Here is a 21,332-nt window from a genome sequence, read left to right as displayed (position 1 = left end):
TAGTGAGGCTGGGGGTCGGGACACACTCTCTCTGGGGGAGGGGGGGAGTGGTGAGACTGGGGGTCGGGACACTCTTTCTCTGGGGGGTGGAAATGCTGAACTGGTACAGGTTTAACGCCCCTTTCAACACTGTTAGGTTATTTAAGAGGCAGGACCTCCGAGTTTAACATCCAACTCCAAAAGGACCGTTCGGAATTTTTAGCGAACTTTTGTTTTTTGGCTTAGCACCTTTCATGTCCTTTAAAGAATGCATTTCTGTGTAGATTTTACTGAAAAACGTTGACTAAAAGCGTTAAAGATGTACATTTTCAGTTTCCACGGACTCTCAAGCCAAGGAAATAACTCAACTTTGGCGGCCATTTTCTCGCTAATTTTACCTCTGAAACCTGGTGACTCCACCTCCTTGAATCGCCAATGTCTTGACTTGTTTCCAAGATAAATGGATATTTTTTTCATCAAAAGCACGGCAAATGGACAGGCTTTTAGATGATACATATAACTCCGTATGCCCCAAAATTGAGGAGCGCCAATATTCCATTGCGTAGTGACACATATCAGCATTCAAATGCTCCGAACAAAAAAGTCATGTTTATTTTTCTTGTTTTCTTGTTTCCATAAATTTTTTTGGACCTATTTTCTTGCGTCTAGAAATGCAGAGCTGCCAACCATTCCGATTTTTTCAATATCAGGATGATTTTTCTGCCTCTCTACAAAATTCCGATCATAAGGCGATTTATTACGATTTTTACCGTCAGCAGATTTTTGGCTATAAAAAGATGTATTTTTGGCTCTTTTTTAAATTTTACAAGTCTTAGTGCGGACCTGTAAATCGTCTACCAATAGTTGGAAAACCGCCAATTTCTAAATCAACCCCCGCCCCCCTAAAAAAAAAGGGAACAGCTGGCAAGAAATCCTTGATAAAAACAAATTACTGTCACCAGAGCCTGAAAAATGCAACCCTAAATCCATTACATCAGTCATCTATTCGACCTTTTTGTGATTTAAAAGGTGAGTTTAAAGCAAAACTTTGGCCTTCACATTTGTTTAATTTTCAATAAGCCATATGTTTCCGTCATTAAGACATATTTTTGTTCGTTGTAATATAGTAATTTGAAAATGAGATTTCTATTACTAATTTTTATGGGAAATTACAAATTTTCTTCATGGTCATTACTAAAAACCATGGAGATGTGATGGCAGCCCTGGAAATGTGTGACGCTGTGAACAGAAGAGTCAGTTTATTTTTCCTGCTGTCTTGTTTCTAGAAATCTCGGACGCTCTCAACGAGAAGCTTGTTCCTGTGGCTATGACCTACAACCAGCAGACAGACAGCGCAGCGGCTCTCGGACAGTTACCTGGCAACGACGCACCCCTGGTACACGATGGTGGGTACATGTGATGATGATAGCGATCATGTACGACATTCTGCCGTAAGCCGATGAAACGCTTTTTTTTATTCACAGCAGTTTGGAGAAAAAGAGGTTTTTCTGTCAGCGCAACCGTTGTAAAATAGTGTACTTCCGAAATTAGAATTCGAATTTATCCCCAAACTGGTCGCAGTTTCTCTTAAATTTTTCTCACGCTAGTAGGGTAACTTTTCAGGCTTTCGATTTGGCAAATAAAAAATTTGGTGGCCGAACTGAAAAAAAGGGGCAGTTTGTCAGCTTACGGCAGTATTTCTATAGCGCTCAACCACGATTCAAGAACACAGGCTCAGAGCACTGTACAAACTCAACAGCTACTCACAAAGCAGTATAGTCAGGCACAGATAACACAAACAGCAAAACGTCCAATTCGTGTTTTCCCGAGTGATATTATATCTCTTTAATAATTTTTTTGGTTACAATGGTGTACCCAAATTGAAGAGTGGTTTTCCAAAACTTGGTAGGTCAATTTTGACAAGCGTCTGATTTCACCACGATGCCACACACATTTATGATATAAACAGCACCAATGTAGGCCTACGAACTGTTATGTTCACATGAGTATGTGATTTTATGTATGTGTGTTGCCTCGCGGTGAAACCAGGCCATTGTCAAATTTGACGAACCCAGTTTTGGAAAACCACACTTCAATTACGGATGTGTTGAGCACATTTGTCGATCCTGGCCCGCCGTGTTTGAATTTTCCGTGCCTGACTTTACGTCGAGTTCTGAGAGACCCGTGCGTCTCTTACACTGCTAGTTGGTCGCTTTTAATTAAGGACAAGCGGGCTAACCCAGATTTCGGGGGGTTTCCAGAAATCTTTCCCTACACCAAAAGTGGGCATTGCTATACCTCTAGGAGAAGTTTGGTTTCATTGGTGGGTGTATTTGTTTTGTTATAGAGAAAACTCTCCTTGTCATTTAAAGAAACCGAACGAGGGGCAAAAACTTTACCTTCAATTTTCTCAAAACATCGTATTTCAGGATAGCCCCCTTGTGGTTAAAAGTGACCTTTGATGTGTTTATGTCTTGGTGGTTTGTGTGGAATGACCATGTGTGACCCGGGTAAAACATGGGCAAGTGGTTCCTAGTTGCGGACCGGATGAAGCGATTCCGAATATATTGCGAAACAAATTAGGAGTAAATATTGGATGAAACGGACAGGAACCTCCCCCCCCCCCACCCCCCGGCTCTCAAAACTGAGACAAAAACCTGACACTGTAGTATGTAAGCTACTCGAGCTCATTTCGTGATGTCATGTTTTTTCATATTAGATCTGTGGCTTACAGCTGGACTAGAAACTAATTTACTTTCATTTTCCTGATGATCAGTTTTGTTTAATATTAACAACCCACCACGGGTCACATTCATTGTTAATTGGCGGGTCGACTCGCGGGCTGGACTGAAGCTGCTCGAGGGCGGATTCTGATCCGTGGGCTGTAACTTGTCTTTGGTTTGCCTGGGTCATTGGAGGGTGATTTTACGTTTTTGTGTGGAATGACTTTGTGGGTAACCCTTTCTAGATAGTTAGCTTTGGAAGATGTTACGTTTTGTGTGGAATGACTTTGTGAGTGACCCCCTATAGTTAGGTTAGCTTTGAATGATGTTACATTTTGTGTGGAATGACTTTGTGAGTGACCCCCTATAGTTAGGTTAGCTTTGGAAGATGTTACATTTTGTGTGGAATGACTTTGTGGCTTACCCTGAAGGTAGGTTAGCTTTGTAGCTTTGGAGGATGTTACATTTTGTGTGGAATGACTTTGTAGGTGAGCTTTGAGATAGTTAGCTTCAGAAGATGTTACATTTTGTGTGGAATGACTTTGTAGGTGAGCTTCGAGATAGTTAACTTTAGAAGATGTTACGTTTTGTGTGTAGAATGACTTTGTAGGTGACCTAGATAGTTAGCTTTAGAAGATGTTACATTTTGTGTGGAATGACTTTGTAGGTGACCTAGATAGTTAGCTTTAGAAGATGTTACATTTTGTGTGGAATGACTTTGTAGGTGACCTAGATAGTTAGCTTTAGAAGATGTTACGTTTTTGTGTGCGGAATGACCACGTAAGTGACCGCTAATGTCAATCACGAATTGTGTGGACGGGGGCGTAAAACCACCTACGTATGAAAAAGAAAATCAACGGAGTGACAGAAATGATGTGATGTTTGATGTTGTAGTGTGTTTTTTTAAGTTGTGGAATGACTTAGTGTTCGTTGTATGTATTGCCCGAGGTTGTCTGATGTTTTGTTCAGGTGGATTTTAAAAAAAAAATAGGTTTGAATTTTTCATTGACTTGACTAATTGTTGGTACGCACCTTGTTTGTTTTATTTTGTCCTGATGTGTTGTGTTGTTTGACGTCATGGAGGTGGGTGGTTGGCGGGTGCTCTGGTGTGGTTTGCTTCTTCTTTCCTATCAAACATCTATTTTCTTTATCTCCCCTCCTTCTTTTTTTATGTTTGTTACTCTCTTGTAACAACTCTAATCTGGTGCTCATATGACCTTATGCAGTTGTGAGCGTCGTAAAACCTCTACTAAAGCTGTTATGTACTATTCCTTCAAGTAGCATGAGCATGTCACTCACAGGGCACGGCTGGCGACCTCGCAACGTCGGTGCTTTCTTGTCCTGTCTTCATGTGTAATAACAGTGGACACAGTTCATAACAAAGAGTGAGCTTAATGTGGAAGTCACATATATTTTCAATGTAAAAAAAATGGAGATATGACAAGAAATCGCTGAGGTCATGAGCTGTATTCACAGACTAACTCACGCATAGCCAACAAATTTTCAGGTCCAAACCGATTTTTATTTTCTTATTCATGAGGCATTTTAGTGTTTCATGAGTGGTTGGCGGGTGCTCTGGTGTGGTTTGCTCCTTCTTTTCTATCAAACATCTATCATCCTTACCTCTCCTCCTTCTTTTTTATGTTTTGTTACTCTCTTGTAACACCTCTAATCTTCGGCACTTATATGACCTTAATGTGTTGCAAATGCCGTAAAACTCTTACTAAAACTAAAAGTTTCAAGTCCGATCCGATTTTTTTCTCTTATTCATGACATATTGTCTTTTCCTTATTCATGACATATTGTCTTTTTCTTAGTCATGACATATTGTCTTTTCCTTATTCATGACGGTTTTTTTTCTTCTTCATGACGTATTTTCTTGGTATTTAACAATCGTACAGCGCGAAGGTTGTACAGAACCAACAGGGTTTCCGTGTCCTGCCAATGTCGCCACGTGTGTGTGTCGTTAGGCTGTTCATATCTCACCACTTGAAAATGGACAAGTGGTTGGTTGGCGGGTGCTCTGGTGTGGTTTGCTCCTTCTTTCCTATCAAACATCTATCGTCTTTATCTCCCCTCCTTCTTTTTTGTGTTTGTTACTCTCTCGTAACACCTCTAATCTTCGGCACTTATATGACCTTATTGTGTTGCAAGTGCCGTAAACCACTCACTGAAACTAAACACCTGTTGCCTTATTGTGTTGTAAGTGCTGTAAAACGCTTACTTACACTAAAGAGTAGATAAATGATAAGGAATAAAAATGAGTAGTCTGTAAGAATTATGCTGAAAACTAGCCCTGTCCTTCCTTTAGCCCCAATTGTCGGCGGTGTGAGGGACGCGTTGATTCCAAACGTTGCCCTGAAAGACGCTGCAGCTGCGGAGAGCCCTCTCTCGTTCGGGAAGTCTGCGTTAAATGACACAGCGCTCAAGGTCGCAGTGAAGCCACAGAACTCCATCATTCTGGGAAAACTGAAAAACTCGGGAGTGATCCATGCGTGAGCGTGCGTTGTCATCATTCTGCCAGCTCACCACTGTTTTTTGTTGGGTTTTTTTATGGAGCCTGTTCGCTTTGTTCTCCCCACCTCTCACCTACGTTATCTTGTCGTTTCTAGAAGCTTCTTTTCTTTGTTTCTTAATGGTCTGTAGAGGAATAAAAGTACCGAATTGTGCTGCTGGCAAGCTCTTAGGAAGATTTTAAAAAGAAAAAGGAGTACAAATGTGGTCCAGATACTCATTTTGTTCCAGTTTGAAGTGGCATAGAAAATGTCAATATCATATTCCCTTGAAAATGGCAAGGCTATGTAGCAGAACTTCCTAAGAGAGATCAAAATCCATGGGGGAAAAACCCTGATATATTTATTACTTATTTCGTAACTTTATGAACCCTCCCAGCATTCTTATAAACCTCTCCCATGCTCTTATAAACTCTACGCTTGGAGTATGAGAAGCCATTAGAATTTGAAAAATTAAATGTGTCTTTATAATTTATATTTGTTAATAATTCTTCCAAAATTAAAGTTTCATATATGAATACTCACCAGCAAAGATACTGAAACCACAATGTACCGAGTCCGCAAAATAAAAAATATGAGCGGCGATATGTGTAGTGAATAATGTACCTATTTCCAAGCTACTTGAGAACTTTATAAGGCTGGGGTTTAATATGACATGTGACCCACTGTAGAGCAAACTCTGTACTCCCTTCCTTTTTTTAACTTTGGGCCAAATATTTGATCAATAATTGACCCAATAGAGAGAGACAAAAATGGTGATTGTGGCAGTCTATTATTTTATCTTTTCTTTTTCACTTTTTTCTTTTACACACTAAAATTCTCCCTCAAAATATTTAAAGGATTTTTTTTTTCTACCACATTAGCTCCTGCTCGGCTCATTTTCTGTTTGCTGCGACTCTGTGCTCCTCTTTGCTGCCGCGGAGATGGTTTCTCTTCTTTTGACTGTTTTGGTGTTAGGTCGGCTTTTTTTTTTTATTAGACACATTTGGTGAGTCACCGAGCGGTTCCAACATTCATCCCATGTATGCATGACTTACGTCGCTTTGACTGAGCTCAATTAGCATAATGTTCTGTGTCCTTTGCTTCTCATGTTCAAAGTTGTTAATATAATGGAAGTTAACATTAACCTTTTTGGTCCTTTGTTTCTCATTTCAAAGTTGTTGAACCGACCTGTATAACAACTTACTCCATTACTACAGTAGCCTCTGATTGACGTACTGTCTCTAATCAACAAATTCCCCATTATCAAAATATCTCATCCCTTGGGGTTATTGGGTTTTTTTTGCGTGAAATACAGCTGAAATTGTGTAAGATGGCCAGCCATTTTCAAGGAGAAAAGTGGTAGCCTTAGGCATGTGGCCATCTTACAAGTATCTTTGTACATGTAATGTAAAGATAATGCAAGGGGGGGCAGACCTTTTGAACATGTGGTTCTTTAACCCTATCCGTACGCCCTGGGATCATTTTGAACCCCCAGGGTTGATTCTTCACATTTTAGTATACTTCTAGTAGGAAGATCTCTTTGAAACTTTCAGTATTTCTAAAAAAGTCATTTTGACAGACTGCTATGCAAAGCGTACGGATTAGATTAACGAGTAAATTTCCTATTTCAAAAGTGGTGGCACAGAGTTCCCCACGTCGTATGAATACGATAGTAAAACTCAACGTACGGATAGGGTTAATTCGAATTGCTGTACATTTGAGCAGGTGTGACTGTGTCAGGAGTTTCTGTGGTAACTCTGGACAGCTATACGTTTTGTGTGGCTTTGACTGCAATGTGCACGATTCTCATATTGACAAAAGGGGTATAGTGTGGGTGACTTGTGGGTGCTCTGGTGTGGTTTGCTCCTTCTTTCCTGTCACACATCTGTCGTCCTTATCTCTCCTCAGTGGGTGGTTGGCGGGTGCTCTGGTGTGGTTTGCTCCTTCTTTCCTGTCACACATCTGTCGTCCTTATCTCTCCTCAGTGGGTGGTTGGCGGGTGCTCCGGTGTGGTTTGCTCCTTCTTTCCTGTCACACATCTGTCGTCCTTATCTCTCCTCAGTGGGTGGTTGGCGGGTGCTCTGGTGTGGTTTGCTCCTTCTTTCCTGTCACACATCTGTCGTCCTTATCTCTCCTCTTTTTTTTTTTCATGTTTTACTCCCCAGTAACACCTCTAATTTTTGGCAATTATAGGACTTATTTGTGTTGCAAGTGCCTTAAACTTCTCACTAAAAATGAAACTAAAACTAATCTAAGAGAATTACTCCTCTCTGTTTCCCCCCCCCCCCCCCCCCCCCCCAAACCCCTTTTTTTTAAATAGCCGTAACACAAAGAGAGAGAGGAAGAGATTCTAAATTGTTACTTTCTTCCTCCTCTCTTCACTTTCTTTCCACTGTCCACATTTACATTTTATTTCTTCTTTGTGGGTTGGGGTTGTTTGGGGTTTTTTCTCATCACGTCCTGTTACAGATTAAGGGGATCCACTGGTCAGATCAGTAAAAATTTTGAAAAAATATCAGTTTTCGGATTTTGGAGTATCTTAATAGATATCAATATCAAGGATCCATCTTTAGAAGCCTAATTCCTTTATCAAACTTAGATATAGCTGGAAAATGCATTTAAGAGAGGCAGCAATGTAGGAAAATCTTCACCAAAAATTATCTCTCTTTGCAGTTTTCTCACAATTGTTTATCTGACCAGGTAGCAACACTATTTTGAGTAGATCTCAGAAAGTTACTGTCAGAATTGTTTCACATTTGGACACAATCTTTTATACACATTTCTCTATAACTTTACAGGAGCATTTTTGCTGTTTATGGTACACATTTGGAGTTTTAGGCCTGTTTTATTTTACAAAATCTTAAAACATTGGAGACCTGAATGTAGCGCATAGTAAGGACTGTAAGGCTCACAAGTCAGTACAGAAATTTCAAATTTGTTTTGTAAGGTTGTTCTACCTACCAACAGTAATGGCCATGCCAAATATTAGGCTTCTATCTTGATGAGTGTTGATGATTGACAAAATATAAAATTGTTTTTAAAAATGCTGAATCAATCCTTTATTTTTGATGGCTCGAGATTATTATGGCTAAAATCTTGAATTTTTTGCTTGGTAACCTTTTTTTGTACTATGTCACCCCCTTTGATGCAGAAAAGCAAGCATTAGACCAAAAACTACAGCATTTGGGTGTTGACCATAGCTACACCCCCTTAAATAAAAAGAAATTACTCTTTTGTGAGCGAGTGCTTTGGTTACTTGCTGTAGAGCATCGCTGATCGCTGTGCATATTTATATGTGTATATATGTGATATATATATAATGATAGACATTGTCATCTTATCCACTGAATGTTTGAGCGTGCCATTGTTTTGTTGGTGGCTGCTTGCTCCATGTTCTTCCTTTTGTTCAGAATCTCATAGTTTGCTGCACTGACTTTTTGCATCTTCAGGGAATGGCTTATTTGGAAGAATTCTTTTTTCACTTTTTAGTCCTACTTCATATTTTATTTATTTCTTAAAATATGTTCTTAAAAACAACACTGCTTCTTCCTGATCCTTGTTTTTAAGGTAGATGGTTGGCGGGTGCTCTGGTGTGGTTAAGGTTTGCTCCTTCCTTCCCATCCAACACCTATCGTCATTATCTCTCCTACTTCTTTTCTATGTATGTTGCTCTCTAGTAACAAAACCTCTAATCTTATTACTTATATGACCTAATTGTGTGGTAATGTAAGTGCAGTAAACCTCTTCTGATTCCCCGTTTGGACTTCTCTGTTGACATCCACCCCTAGGCGCTCATATGACCCTATGCAGTTGCGAGCGACATAAAACCATACTATAACAAAACAATGTAAGACTGTTACTAAAGCTAAATTTGTTTTCAGAGAAGTCTATGACTCAATATCAAAATTCGAGTGGGTTTGGGGAAGACTCTGACATGGTCCTCTCCTTCCTTATTTTATTAGTCTGACTGTAGTATGCTTTACAAGGAAACTGGCATCTGTGGTGTAGGGGTTAGGCACTTCGATGTTTCACGTAGTAGACCCGAGTTTGATTTCTGAGTGGGGGAGACTTTTTTATTCAGTATTTCGGTCTTTGTGCTGGGATGCTGTATCTCTATCAGCCAGGGGTGGATTTAAATTGTGTGGATGTGTGAATAAAGACACTTACATTAAAAGAGGAAAAAAAATTCAAAGCTTCCCAGGAAGTTGAGATTGTTTGAGAATGCTTCAGTCAGGTCTGCTGGGGTAGTAATGTAGATTGTAAAGTTGTTTGAGAATGCTTTCAGTCAGGTCTGCTGGGGTAGTAATGTAGATTATAAAGTGCATAGATTGTGCTTTGGAGCAGGAGTTCGGGCTATACAAATGCTGTTTATAATTATTGTTATTGCCACATCATAGCTGGTTCATTGAGATCACCCAAAATCTTCTGCTGGTAGAATGGTTGACTGGGGTTTTGGTTTGGTTTTTAAAAAATTATTTGTTTTGTTTTGTGAATGCTACATTGAGGCTTCTTTTTCTTCCTCTCAAGCATGTTCAAGACCCCTGTGAATTTTGCCTGAATTGCAAGGTGTGGGTTTTTTATCCTTCCTTCGATGTTTCAGATTGCTATCAGGTCTGCTGGTGTAATGATATAGATCGTAAAGCGCATAGAGATTGCTAATGAGTGGGAATTTGCGTTATACAAATGCTGTTTATTACAATTTATTATCAATCATGTTTTGAGTACAAAATAAAACAAACAGAACGGGTGAAAAAGGATGGAGAAACTTTTCTATCTATCCCCCAGTGAATTTATAACGTTTATTTCTCCCTTTTTTCCCCTTTGATTGTCACCCATCCCCCCCCCCCCCCCCCAATCCTTCTACCTTGCCTAATGCCACTTGCCGTGTATTTTCATTATCTGTTTATAACATGTTTACTGTTTCTTATAATACATCTATATTGCTATTATGATATTTTATATACTTCTTAGAACTGTAATTGCTAGTTTATTCATCAAAGAAATTATAATCAGTGTGAATACAATTCCAGTGAACTGCAGACTAGTTTGTTTTTTTCTATGCACCCTTGAGCATGCCTTTTGAATTTTTACTTTGTAATAGATTTGAATTTCTAACTCATTTTCAGTATTTCTTCACAAAGTTCTAATTTAGATATTTTTTAAAAAAATTTCTAATGGGTTTGCATTGCACAAGGAACTAATATGTATATACAACTAACAAGTCGAGTGTATATTGTTATAGAGGTTGGAGGGAAAGGGGGGGGGTTGTTGTTTTTTCTTCTGAATTTCATTAGTTTTATTCCTAGCCCTGACAATCAACGGTTGAAATCTGTAAAAAAATTTTCCAGAAGCTTTAGAAAAGAAAAAGTTGTCAGTATAACGATAGATTGCCTTATGTTACCTACTGCATTGTATATGCTGTTCAGAAACCAAATGTTGGATGAACAGAAACAGGGTTCTTGTTTTCTTTAATTCTAAGAAATGTTGTCTCTTAAAACGAAGAAATGGACAGTCCAGGAAGCGATCTCTGTTGTTTTTGCCTTTTGGCTCCGATATTGGGGGTCCCCCCCCCCTCCCCCCCTCCCCCCCTCCCCCCTCCTCCCCCCAGTCCTTGCCCTATTTCTCTTTGAACGGATGCTTATTTATCAGGGTTTTTTTTTTTTTTTTTCTCCGTCCCAGGTTGAACGAGTGACAGGAGGGCTGTCTGTCGTTATCTTGGCTCACCGATGTCCAGGGAGGAAGAGAAAGACAGAGACAGAGGGAACCTCCTGTGTGGAACCTTTGACCTTTGGACACATGGTGTATTCTCAGACGTGGTGAATCTTTTGTGGATGAATACATAGATATGTGAGGCATCGCGGTGAAATCAGGCACTCGTCAGTTTGAGGGCATATATGGAGTGATTGGTATCATCTTAACGGTTGTTCATTTCCCTTGCGTTCCATGAAAGAAACATCCATTTCTCTTGAAGAGAAGTCGAGGTATTTGCGATTGAAGGAGGTTTGGTCGCCTGGTTTCGGAAATAAAATTAGTGAGAAAATGGCCGCCAAAGTTGGGTGACTTTCATAGCTTAAGAGTCCTTGGAAACTGCAAATTTACTTTTTTTGTCCCTTTATTTAATGTTTTTCCACAAAATCCACTCGTAAAATGTTTTAAATGGACATACAAGGTGTTAAGCTAAAAAAAAAAATTTTTTTTAATGTCAAAACTGGCAGAAAAATGCTGATTTTTTCGATTTCATTATTTTGACGAGCGCCTGATTTCACCATGATGCCTCTCGTATCAGGACACCATGGAATCGAAGGCTCCTCCGTTTTTGGGCATATATGTGACATGACAAAGCGGAATTGGGCACTCCAGTCCTCAGTATTTGGGCACATTATAATGGGAGTTATTGGTATCATCTTAAAGGTTTTTCATTCATTCGTCTTGCTTTTTTATGAAAAGCTTCCCGTCTATCTTGAATAAAAGTCGAGATATTTGTTTTAAGCAAATCGATGATGTTATGCTCCAACTTTGTAACTGGAAGTAAAAAAGTCAACTCTTTTTTTCTTAAGTCAAAGAACATTGCCGAGGTCGATCTTTGTTGAAAAATTTCAGAAGTCAGCATGCACTGTAAATAGTACAAAAGTAACGTGGGCTAACTTTTGTGTACCGGGGTCGGTCTGTGTTTTTTACCGGGTTTTTTTGGTACCTGTTGGAAAACGTTGAAAGGACCAGTTACGTGGTCAAAGCATTACACTGTCTGTGGAAATAAATACATGTGTACAAAGCCATGTTTCGGGTGATTTGGAATATTTAAACTTTTTTTTCTTTGCAGGCCAAATTTGAGGGATTTAATTGTGTATCCTTAAGGTTTTGAAATGTTGTGATTTGAGAAAGCTTGGACTAGCTGATTTGATTGTAAAATAGCAGATGTGTGCTTTTGTATTTATCTCCTTGTCAGTGTGTGTCAAGTCTGGGTGTTTGCGTTACACATTGACACAGTCTGGCGTGGTTTGCTCCTTCTTTCCTATCAAAAATCTATTATCTTTATCTTCCCTCCTTCTTTTTTGTTTGTTACTCTCTTCTAACACCTCTAATCTTCGGCCTTTATTTGACCTTATTGTGTTGCAAGTGCCATAAAACTCTTACGGTACAAACACTAAAACTAAAAACTCAAGGAAGGGAAAGCATAAAGTGGTTGTTTGTACAGGTGATTGTCTTGTACAGGTAGCCATTAAAACAGCCTCGACGGAATTTTTACTCTTTCTTCACGTGTATTTGCAAGCCTTGACTTTCACACGTAAATACAGAACTCTCTGGTGGCGAAACAGGAAGAGGAATGAGGCATGCCGCGGCAACATTTGTGAAACTTTGTATGTGGCACAAGCGTTATAAAATGTGTGGAAAAATATGTTTGGTGCATGTGTGTGTATGTGTGTGTGTGTGTGTGTGCCAATGTTGTGGTTTTAATGCGAATGTTTCCAACAAACTTATTATACTGTGTACAGAAGTTTTCAATAAAATGAAGACATTGGGGGTTATTTTTATTTTCTGTAGTTGTAGTTAAGCCAAAAGTACTTTACCATGATGCATATTCTAGTATCTGGTGAGGTATGGTTAGAATTTTATATCATCAGACTATTTATATGCAGCAATCTAATCTTTTAAAATAAAAAGTTTATATATATATAAATCAGACTAACGTTGGTGGGGTGATTGATTTATTAGATTTATTTTTTCTTTCTTGCTGGCTTGAAATGAAAATATTATTCCAATGTTTCGGCGTCTGTTGATGTCTCTAAAGCTCGAGTGCCTGATCAGTTGAGGTAAAAATGATGTCCTTTTTGGGTCTTAAAATAGACCTTTTTTGCTTTAACGAAATTGTTTTTTCATCCTGTGACCTTGTCACTCATTTCATTAAAGGGTTTTTGTTTTTTCATCCTGTGACCTTGTCACTCATTTCATTAAAGGGTTTTTGTTTTTTCATTTTTAAAATCTATTTTGGCGTGTTACTTCTTTCTCCCAATTCTACTTATAATTTAAAAATGTGTGCACATGTTGCATCACCTTCACGTGTGAGGGTCAGACCACAGTGCATATCAACTGAATCAATCAATGGGGGTGGACGGGGGGGTGATCATTTTTGTTTGAATGCAGTTCCTTTCATTTGCCCAACTTTCATCGTTGAAGTATGATAACTTCTGCATTTCATGCTATCTGGGGAGAGATGAGTCCACTAACTTTCACTGAAGTCGCAGAGAATTTAAAACTATTTTCATAGTTGATTGGATTGTTGTACCTTGATTTGACAGCTACTCTCAAGCGTTGATATAATCATGTATGGACTGTTGTTGTTTTTTTCCCTCTCATAATCTAGGCCCTGTAGATTGCTACTTGTCCAAGTCTAAACTAAGAATTCATGCACCGTATTATTGATCGCCAGCTGGTAAAATGAACAAGCCCATAAAAACAAAATTTCTTTGGAGAGAGAAAAAAAACCCCATTCCTTTCTTCTATCAAATTGTTCCAACTTCACATGTTTTTTCTTGTTTTTTGTGTGGTTTTTTTTGCTTTTTTTTCCTACATTTAGAATGTGAATTTTACCTATATATATTTTTGGAGCATATATATGCGGCCAATACCACTCATTAAGATTTTTTTTCTAGAAATTCTGATTTTGGGCTTATTGCATTTCAACAGCTGGCGAAAAATATTTATTGAAAACGCAGATTGTCTGTTGTCTTGTTGTCATTCAGGTAAAGAGGATCGGTCTTCTGACAGGAACGGTAAGCGTCCAAAACAAAACTGTGGTACTTTTGTGTGAAATCAAAGGGTTTCTCACGCGATGAGTCCTTTAATTACTTTACCTTTTTTTTCAGTCTTCAAATTTGAACCTGTCCTCATTTTCTTGTGTTTTTGACTATTCTTTTGAATGAAATGTGAGGCTTCGTGGTGAAATGAGGAACTCGTCAAAGTAATTGAAGAAATCAACACATTTCCAATTTTTATCTTTTTGGGGTTTTATTTGTTTAGTGCACAACACGTTTTGTGTCCATCACAAAATACATTCCTGCTTGGACGTCACCGACAAACTTGATTAAAAGCACAAAAAATATAGATTTTTAGTTTCCCGGGACTCTCTTTGGCGCCAAACTTCGGCGACTGACCATTTCTCGCTAATTTTACCTCTGAAACCAGGTGACCCCCACTTCCTTCAATCGCAAATACGCCAACTTCTATTTAAGGTAGATGGGTCCGGGGCGGGGGGGGGGGGGGGTTATAGAAAGATAGATAAAGTGAACAAGCTTTAAGATGATAGCAATAACTCCACGTGCCCAACCAAAAATTGACGAGCGCCTGATTCCACCACGTCGTGACACTTGTATGTTGCTGTGCGTTTGAGAAGAGAATGTCTGTGCTTGCTTGTGCGTGGGTCGGTTTGCTGCTGAACCACTGCAGTTTAGAAAATGGCTGACAATTCCTTTTGCGGGACATTCTGCGGGGAAAAATGGTCCCGTCATCTCTAACTGCTTTTTATTACTGTTCAGATGCACTGAGCCCATCATTTTATTATATTCTTTTATTTATTTATTTTTTATGCCGCAGTTTCTTCTTCGTTATATATGTGATTATCAGTTGCGTGTGCTCTGCAAATATTTTATCCCTTATGCAGTTGCGAGCGCTGTAAAACCTTACGAAAACTAAACTAAATATTTTATCCAAGTTCAAATTCTAAAAGTTAAAAAAAGCAAGAAATAAGACTTAGTGTGGGTACAAGCAATAATAATTGTTAAAAATGTGAAACGAATACATTTATGTGTATGAATACATTTATGTGTGTGTGCCTAGAGAAAAGTACCTAAAGTCGCCACACAGCATTTTGAGTACAGGCCGATTGTAATGAAAAAAAAAATGCACTTTTTTTTACCAAAATGTGTTTCCATGTCAAAAGGGTTTTCATTGATTTGACTTCTAAATATATTTTTTGGGGAATAATTTTGAGACTATGATATTTTTTTAAGAGAAAATGAAAACTGCTCTCAGAAGGTGTTAAAATTTATTCAAAAAGCATGTTTTCTCTTCCCCACTATTTTTTACCATTGAATTCTAATCATGAAATTGATGTCAACTGAATGCCAAATTGAAAATGAATTTTCCATGAAAAAAATACTTTGGAAACAATTGAATCATTGTATTTTTTTCGAGGTTGTAAGTGTCCTAAACTTAAAAGCTAATTTTCTCAAAATTAGATCTCTATACCCTACCCCCAAAAATGTGCAATATCTCCAAAGCTACTGGAGATATCTAAAAAATCCAAAGACCCCTGTGTTCAGCATTGGATTCTCTATAAGGTGAAATCCTTAACTCAAAATGGTCAAAATCTGACTTTTGATACCTTTCTTTAGGCTCTCACACACACATGTATGTTATCTCTAGTAGTAGTAGTAGTAGTAGTAGTATGGGGTTTTACGGCACTCGCAACTGCTACGGTCATATGAGCGCGCTATGTTATCTCTGCTGAAAATATTGTTTTCTGGGCTTTGTACGTCTGAACAGCTTGCTGACTCTATGACTATGTGTGTCGCTTTATGGTTCGATTCTGTCCGTTGTGTGAGGTGAATGTACGTACGTACGTAAGGTACTCGCTTTGGATGGAGATGCTTGTTTGAAAGCAGGACTGTTACTTCTTTCTGTATAATAATAAAATGTTGATTTTTTAAAATAATTACAAAGAGTTCCCTGTTGTTTTTCCATGTTTTGGTGTGGTTTTGTGTCTGACTGAATGACTTGAGAATGAGAGGGAAAGAAGAAAGTATGTGCTCTGTGTGTGGTGTGTGTTTTATTTTAGTTTTAGTTTTAGTTTTTTCCTTAAGATTATTTTTTTTTAGTAAATTTTGTTTGGATTTTTTTGTGCTTTATGTGTTTGTTTGTGGGGGGGGGGGGGGGGGGAAGGTGTTTTACAACTGCAAGTGGTTAGAGTTGGAACAAGGAAGCAGAGAGGTATGAATGTTTATCTTTCATTTGTCTACTTTCCTATCAATCACGCTGTTCGTAACAGGACCCTCATAATATGATAAATTTAACTGGTACATCATCTCTGTCTCTCTCTCTCTCTCTCTCTCTCTCTCTCTCTCTCTCTCTCTCCTCTCTCTCTCTCTCTCTCTCAGTATTTTCTAGCTCATCCCCAGTATTTTAATTCCCAATATTTACTAGTTTATCCCCAATATTTTCTAGCTCATCCCCAGCATTTTCTATATAATTCCCAGTATTTTCTAGCTCATCTCCACTATTTTCTAGCTCATCCCAAATAGTTTGTAATTTATCCCCTATATTTTCTAGCTCATCCCCAATATTTTTCATCTCATGCCCAATATTTTCGACATCATCCTCAATATTTACTAGCTCATCCTCAATATTAATTTCTAACTCATCCCCAAATATTCCTTAAATTTTTCAATCTCAATACCAATACTTTTTAGTAGCTCATCCCCAATATTTCCTTGACTTTTGTATATCATCCACAACATTAATGTTATCTCATCCCCAATATTTTAGATCCTTAATATTTTCTAGCTCATCCCCTAATTTTTTTTATCACTTCCCAAATATTTTCTAGCAGATCCCCAATATTTCCCAGACTTTTCTATCTCATCACCAATATTTTCTAGATCTCCCCCAGTATTTTCTAGCTCATCACTAATATTTTCTTGCTCATCCCCAGTATTTCTAGATTATCCGAATTTTTTTTTAGCTCATCCCAAATATTTTCTAGCTCATGATTCCCCAGTACTCATCCCCAGTATTTTCTAGCTCCATCCCCAGTATTTTCTAGCTCAAACCTAATTTTTGTTTTTAGCTATATTTTCCACCCATCTCGTGTACCTGTATTTTATTTTCCATTTTCCAACCGTCTTCAGTAGGGGAATTATTTAAATTTCAATTTAGTAGCTGAAATTATTTTATATTTTCCAACCATCTCCAGTAGCTGTAGTTTATTTTCTATTTTCCAACAGTCAATATTAGCGTATTTTATTTTCTATTTTCCAACAGTCAATATTAGCGTATTTTATTTTCTATTTTCCAACCGTCTCCACAAGCTGTTTTATATTTTTTATTTTTTCCAACGTCTCCACTAGCTGTATTATACTTTTTTTTAAAACCGTCTTTAGTAACTGTTTGCGCAATCTGTTGTTTTTTTTTTTGGGGGGGGGGGTATTTTCCAACCGTCTCCACTAACTGTAGTTTATTCAATTCTTTCTTGTGTATGTTACTCTCTTGTAACATATCTATTCTTCGTCACTTACATGACCTTATTGTGTTGCAAGTGCCGTAAAACTCTTACGAAAACTAAAAGACATGTATATATATCGTCCTCATCTCTCCCCCTCCTTTTACTTGCACGTTACTGCTTTGACTGTGATCCACCTCACTGACATGGAAACACTTGGTGGGAAACTGTGCTTCAAACATAGGAACTGGGGGGTTAGCGGGTGCTCTGGTGTGGTTTGCTCCTTCTTTCGTATAAAAAAAATATATCGTCTCTATCTCCCGTCCTTCTTTTTTGTGCTTGTTACAACTTTCTTGTAGCACCTAGCTTTCTCGGATAATGGCGAAAAATCTCGGAGGTTCCCTGTGCAAATTGCACACTTTAAAGATCCATTGGTGGTCCAAAATCAACAAGTAGTAGGCAAAATTTTAGTTTCATACCTACCGAAAGTGTTTAATGTGTCCTGTGCGTTCATATGACCTTATACAGTTGCGAGCGCCGTAAAACACTCACAAAAATAAAGGACCTGAGATGTTTTGACTTTTGTTTAGTTGGGTGTTGATTTAATTCGAGAAAAAAAGCATAAAGCCCCATTTAAGCCCCATTTAGACGTACAGTTCGCTGATCGACAAACTGTGGGATATCGAGAGGATGGCCGGCATCCTGTCAATTTCACATGGAAACTCTCGATATCCAAGGGTTATCCGTCCAACCACCAGATATCTGGCGACGCCAGATATTTGTCGGCCGGCGAAACGAAGGAGTGACGACGAGGGAGCGGCTTCTTTGATGTTACCCCAGGCGTAATTGAAAATACATTCCAAAAATTTCCTAAATATTCGTCAAATCAAAAAAATAATAAGATTTTTGTGATCAGCGACCCAAAAGTAGTAAAATTCACGCGAAGAACGCAATTTTTTACCGGATTACCAAGATAAATTATGTTTGTGTGTTTGCTTTTGAATTACCATTCGCCCGCCCCTTCACTTTCAAAAGTGAAGGCAAAATAATGTACCGCGTGGGGTGTGTGTAGTATACTGCCGAGATGTGTAGGAGTCAGCTGAGGGCTACACACCATTGTTTCATCTAGCTAGACGGTGCTGTTTATTTTAATTTTTTGTTGTTGTCTACGCGCTACCAGTTTTACTATTGCACTAATGTCCGTGTGGAATAACAAGGAAACTGGGCGCTTTTTCGGTAGTTCCCACCCCGCTTAATTGGACCTAGATCTAGATCTAGATCAGAGAGGGTGATCCAGATCTAGATTTAGATCAGAAAGCTATGTTTGATGCGCAGCGAGCGAGAGATATCAAGGTAAAGTGCCCCCCCTCCCCACCTTGAAACCCCCTCCACATTCTTATTAGATTTCTAGCGCACCCCCCCCCCCCCCCCGAACAGGGTTGGGTTGATTTAAATCAGTTGATTTTTTTTATTTAAATCAACTTGATTTTTTAAATAAAAATCAGTGATTTAAATCACTTTTTTTTTAAAATAATTTTTATTCGGTTTTTACACATTTCAACATTCAGAATTCCTTTCCTTGGTTTCATAAAACAGATATAAGGTTAAAGTAGACTAATATAATCATGCTTAAAAGTCTGATTTCCCCCTATCACTGTAAAATAATACAGTATTCAATTTACTTTTTTTTCCATAATTGAAACCAGAGCTGGGTTGATTTAAATCAGTTCATTAAAAAAATTTTTTAATCAATTTGATTTTAAAAATATAAAACAGTGATTTAAATCACTTTTCAAAAAAATGTGTTCAGTTTTTACATATTAATACTTTCAGAATTCCTTTCCTTGGTTTTATTTTAAACGGATATAAGGTTTAGTAGACTAATATAATCATGCTGAAAAGTCTGCTTTGCCCCCTGTCACTGTAAAATAATACAGTTCTCTATTTACTTTTTTTTCATAATTGAAAACCAGGGTTGGGTTGACGATTTAAATGAGTTGATTTTTTAAAATTTAAATCAACTGGATTTTAAAAATAAAACTCAATGATTTAAATCACTTTAAAAAACTGTTTTCTGTTTTTACATCTTTAAACATTCAGAATTCCTTTCCTGGGTTTTATAAAGCAGATATAAGGTTTAGTAGACTAAAATTGCTCAAAAGTCTGCTTTCCCCCGTCACTGTAAGTAGTAAAATAATACAGTATTCATTTAACTTTTTTTTTCATAATTGAAATTAGCATTTTCTTTTTCTTTTTAAAAAAACACAAGCGCGTGCTCACACACACACTGTAATTAAAATAAAATGCAAGTTTATCTATGCATAATTACCCCCCCCCCCCCCCTTTCCTTTTAGACTGACATTTTCTTAATTTTTTGTCTGTAGCCATAATTCACTGATAGCAGATTACGGCTTTCTAAAATTGCAGTTGTTTAAATTGATCATTAGTTAAAATAAAGACAATGCATTTTGCACTAAAAGAACATACTTTTAGCCACCAAAAATCCCAAACTGTGTCGACATTTTTTTTTTAATTAAAAAAAATTTAAAAAATTCGATTTAAATATTTAAAAAATCTGATTTAAATTTTTAAAAATCGATTTTTTAAATTTTTATCAAAAAATATAAAAAATCACCAACCCTGCCCCCGACCCCCCCCCCCCCCCCCCCTAAATTTACTCTTTGGGGACTAAAATCGGCGAATAGTAATTGGGGGGGGGGGGGGGGGCACAAAAAAGTAAACTACTACAGTCCATCGCACTTTATCGAAGGTTCCCAGCATTGTGGAAATAGAATATTTGTGTGTGTGTGTGTGTGTAGGTACTGAGGGCTACATTCCATTGTTTCATCTAGACTATTCTAGACCAGTAGATCTAGACAGTGCTGTTTATTGAATTAATTTTTTTTTGTCTACAGGCTACCAGTTTTACTATTGCACATGTCTTCTAGTTTTACTACAACGACTACAATGTCCGTGTTGGAGTCAGCTGAAGGCTACACACCATTGTTTCATATAGACAGTGCTGTTTATTTATTTGTTTTTGTCTACACGCTACCAGTTTTACTATTGCACAGGTCTTCTAGCCTAGTTCTAGTACAGTCCATGCACGGTCATCGGGAGAAAGCTTAAGCGTGCTTAAAGCCGAAGCGTGCTTAAGTGCGAAGTAGACATAATCTAGAGATTTTCATGTAGAAAATTCCCCGTGCTATTTCCCTTAGCCTAGTTTGTAAGTAGGCCTATAGCGGTCCCGCAAAAGTGTGCACTGTTCTTTACACACCCGCCATGGTAGTTTTTGTTCGCTTGTTTGTTTTCGTTTTGTGTCGAATGGGAAATGAAAACTTAATTTAGACGGCCAGTCACGATACAGCACACTAGGCCTAGCCTACTGTAACACACTGCCTGTGCGTACCACTGCCCGCTGTGCCACTCATACCACCGCCTTCATCCCACCTCGCGCATGATACACAATCAGGATTAATGGATAGCGAGGGTCAAATGTGAAATCGCAGCCAGCCACCCTTTCTCGTCTCCCCGACCCTCTTTGTATTTTTTTTTTTTGGATCGTGTGTAGCTTTGCCCTAGGCTAGGCCTAGGCAAGATTCTATGTCCGCGAGCACGGCTGTGTGCATCTCTCTGCCTTCCTCTCCGCCCGTGTGAGTGTGTGTGTGTGTGTGTGTGTGTGTGTGTGTGTCCTCACTTGCGTTCTTTGTGTTTCTCTTGACACACTCCACTGCTGCGGTGTAAACTGTGTTCGAACTTCGATGTGTCATCATGAAAATATTGACTGTCTTGTAAATGAAGCGTGCTTGAAGCCGAAGTTACCGTGCTTATAGGCGTGTAATTTATATAGCAAAAATTCGGTAAGAGCCGTTTAGCGTGCCTGAGTCCGAAACGTGCTTAAGGCATGATGCGGGGGAAGGC

At 38.3% G+C, this 21,332-nt stretch overlaps 1 protein-coding gene across 1 annotated transcript in view; it reads left to right on the top strand.

Moving 5' to 3' along the window:
• LOC101853395 (protein YIPF3) overlaps positions 1-11,387 on the top strand; it is a gene marked incomplete in the record, with an annotated part of 24,018 nt that extends 12,631 nt beyond the window's left edge. The window contains 3 exon segments of the mRNA XM_013084873.2: positions 1,266-1,385; positions 5,014-5,197; positions 10,877-11,387. Of these exon segments, the coding sequence (XP_012940327.1) occupies positions 1,266-1,385; positions 5,014-5,197; positions 10,877-10,889 (317 nt within the window).
• Positions 11,388-21,332: the final 9,945 nt, after the last annotated feature.

The sequence above is a fragment of the Aplysia californica genome, unplaced genomic scaffold, assembly GCF_000002075.1.
Source record: "Aplysia californica isolate F4 #8 unplaced genomic scaffold, AplCal3.0 scaffold00324, whole genome shotgun sequence".
NCBI lineage: Eukaryota > Metazoa > Mollusca > Gastropoda > Aplysiida > Aplysiidae > Aplysia > Aplysia californica.
This window is presented reverse-complemented; position numbering and strand designations above follow the sequence as displayed.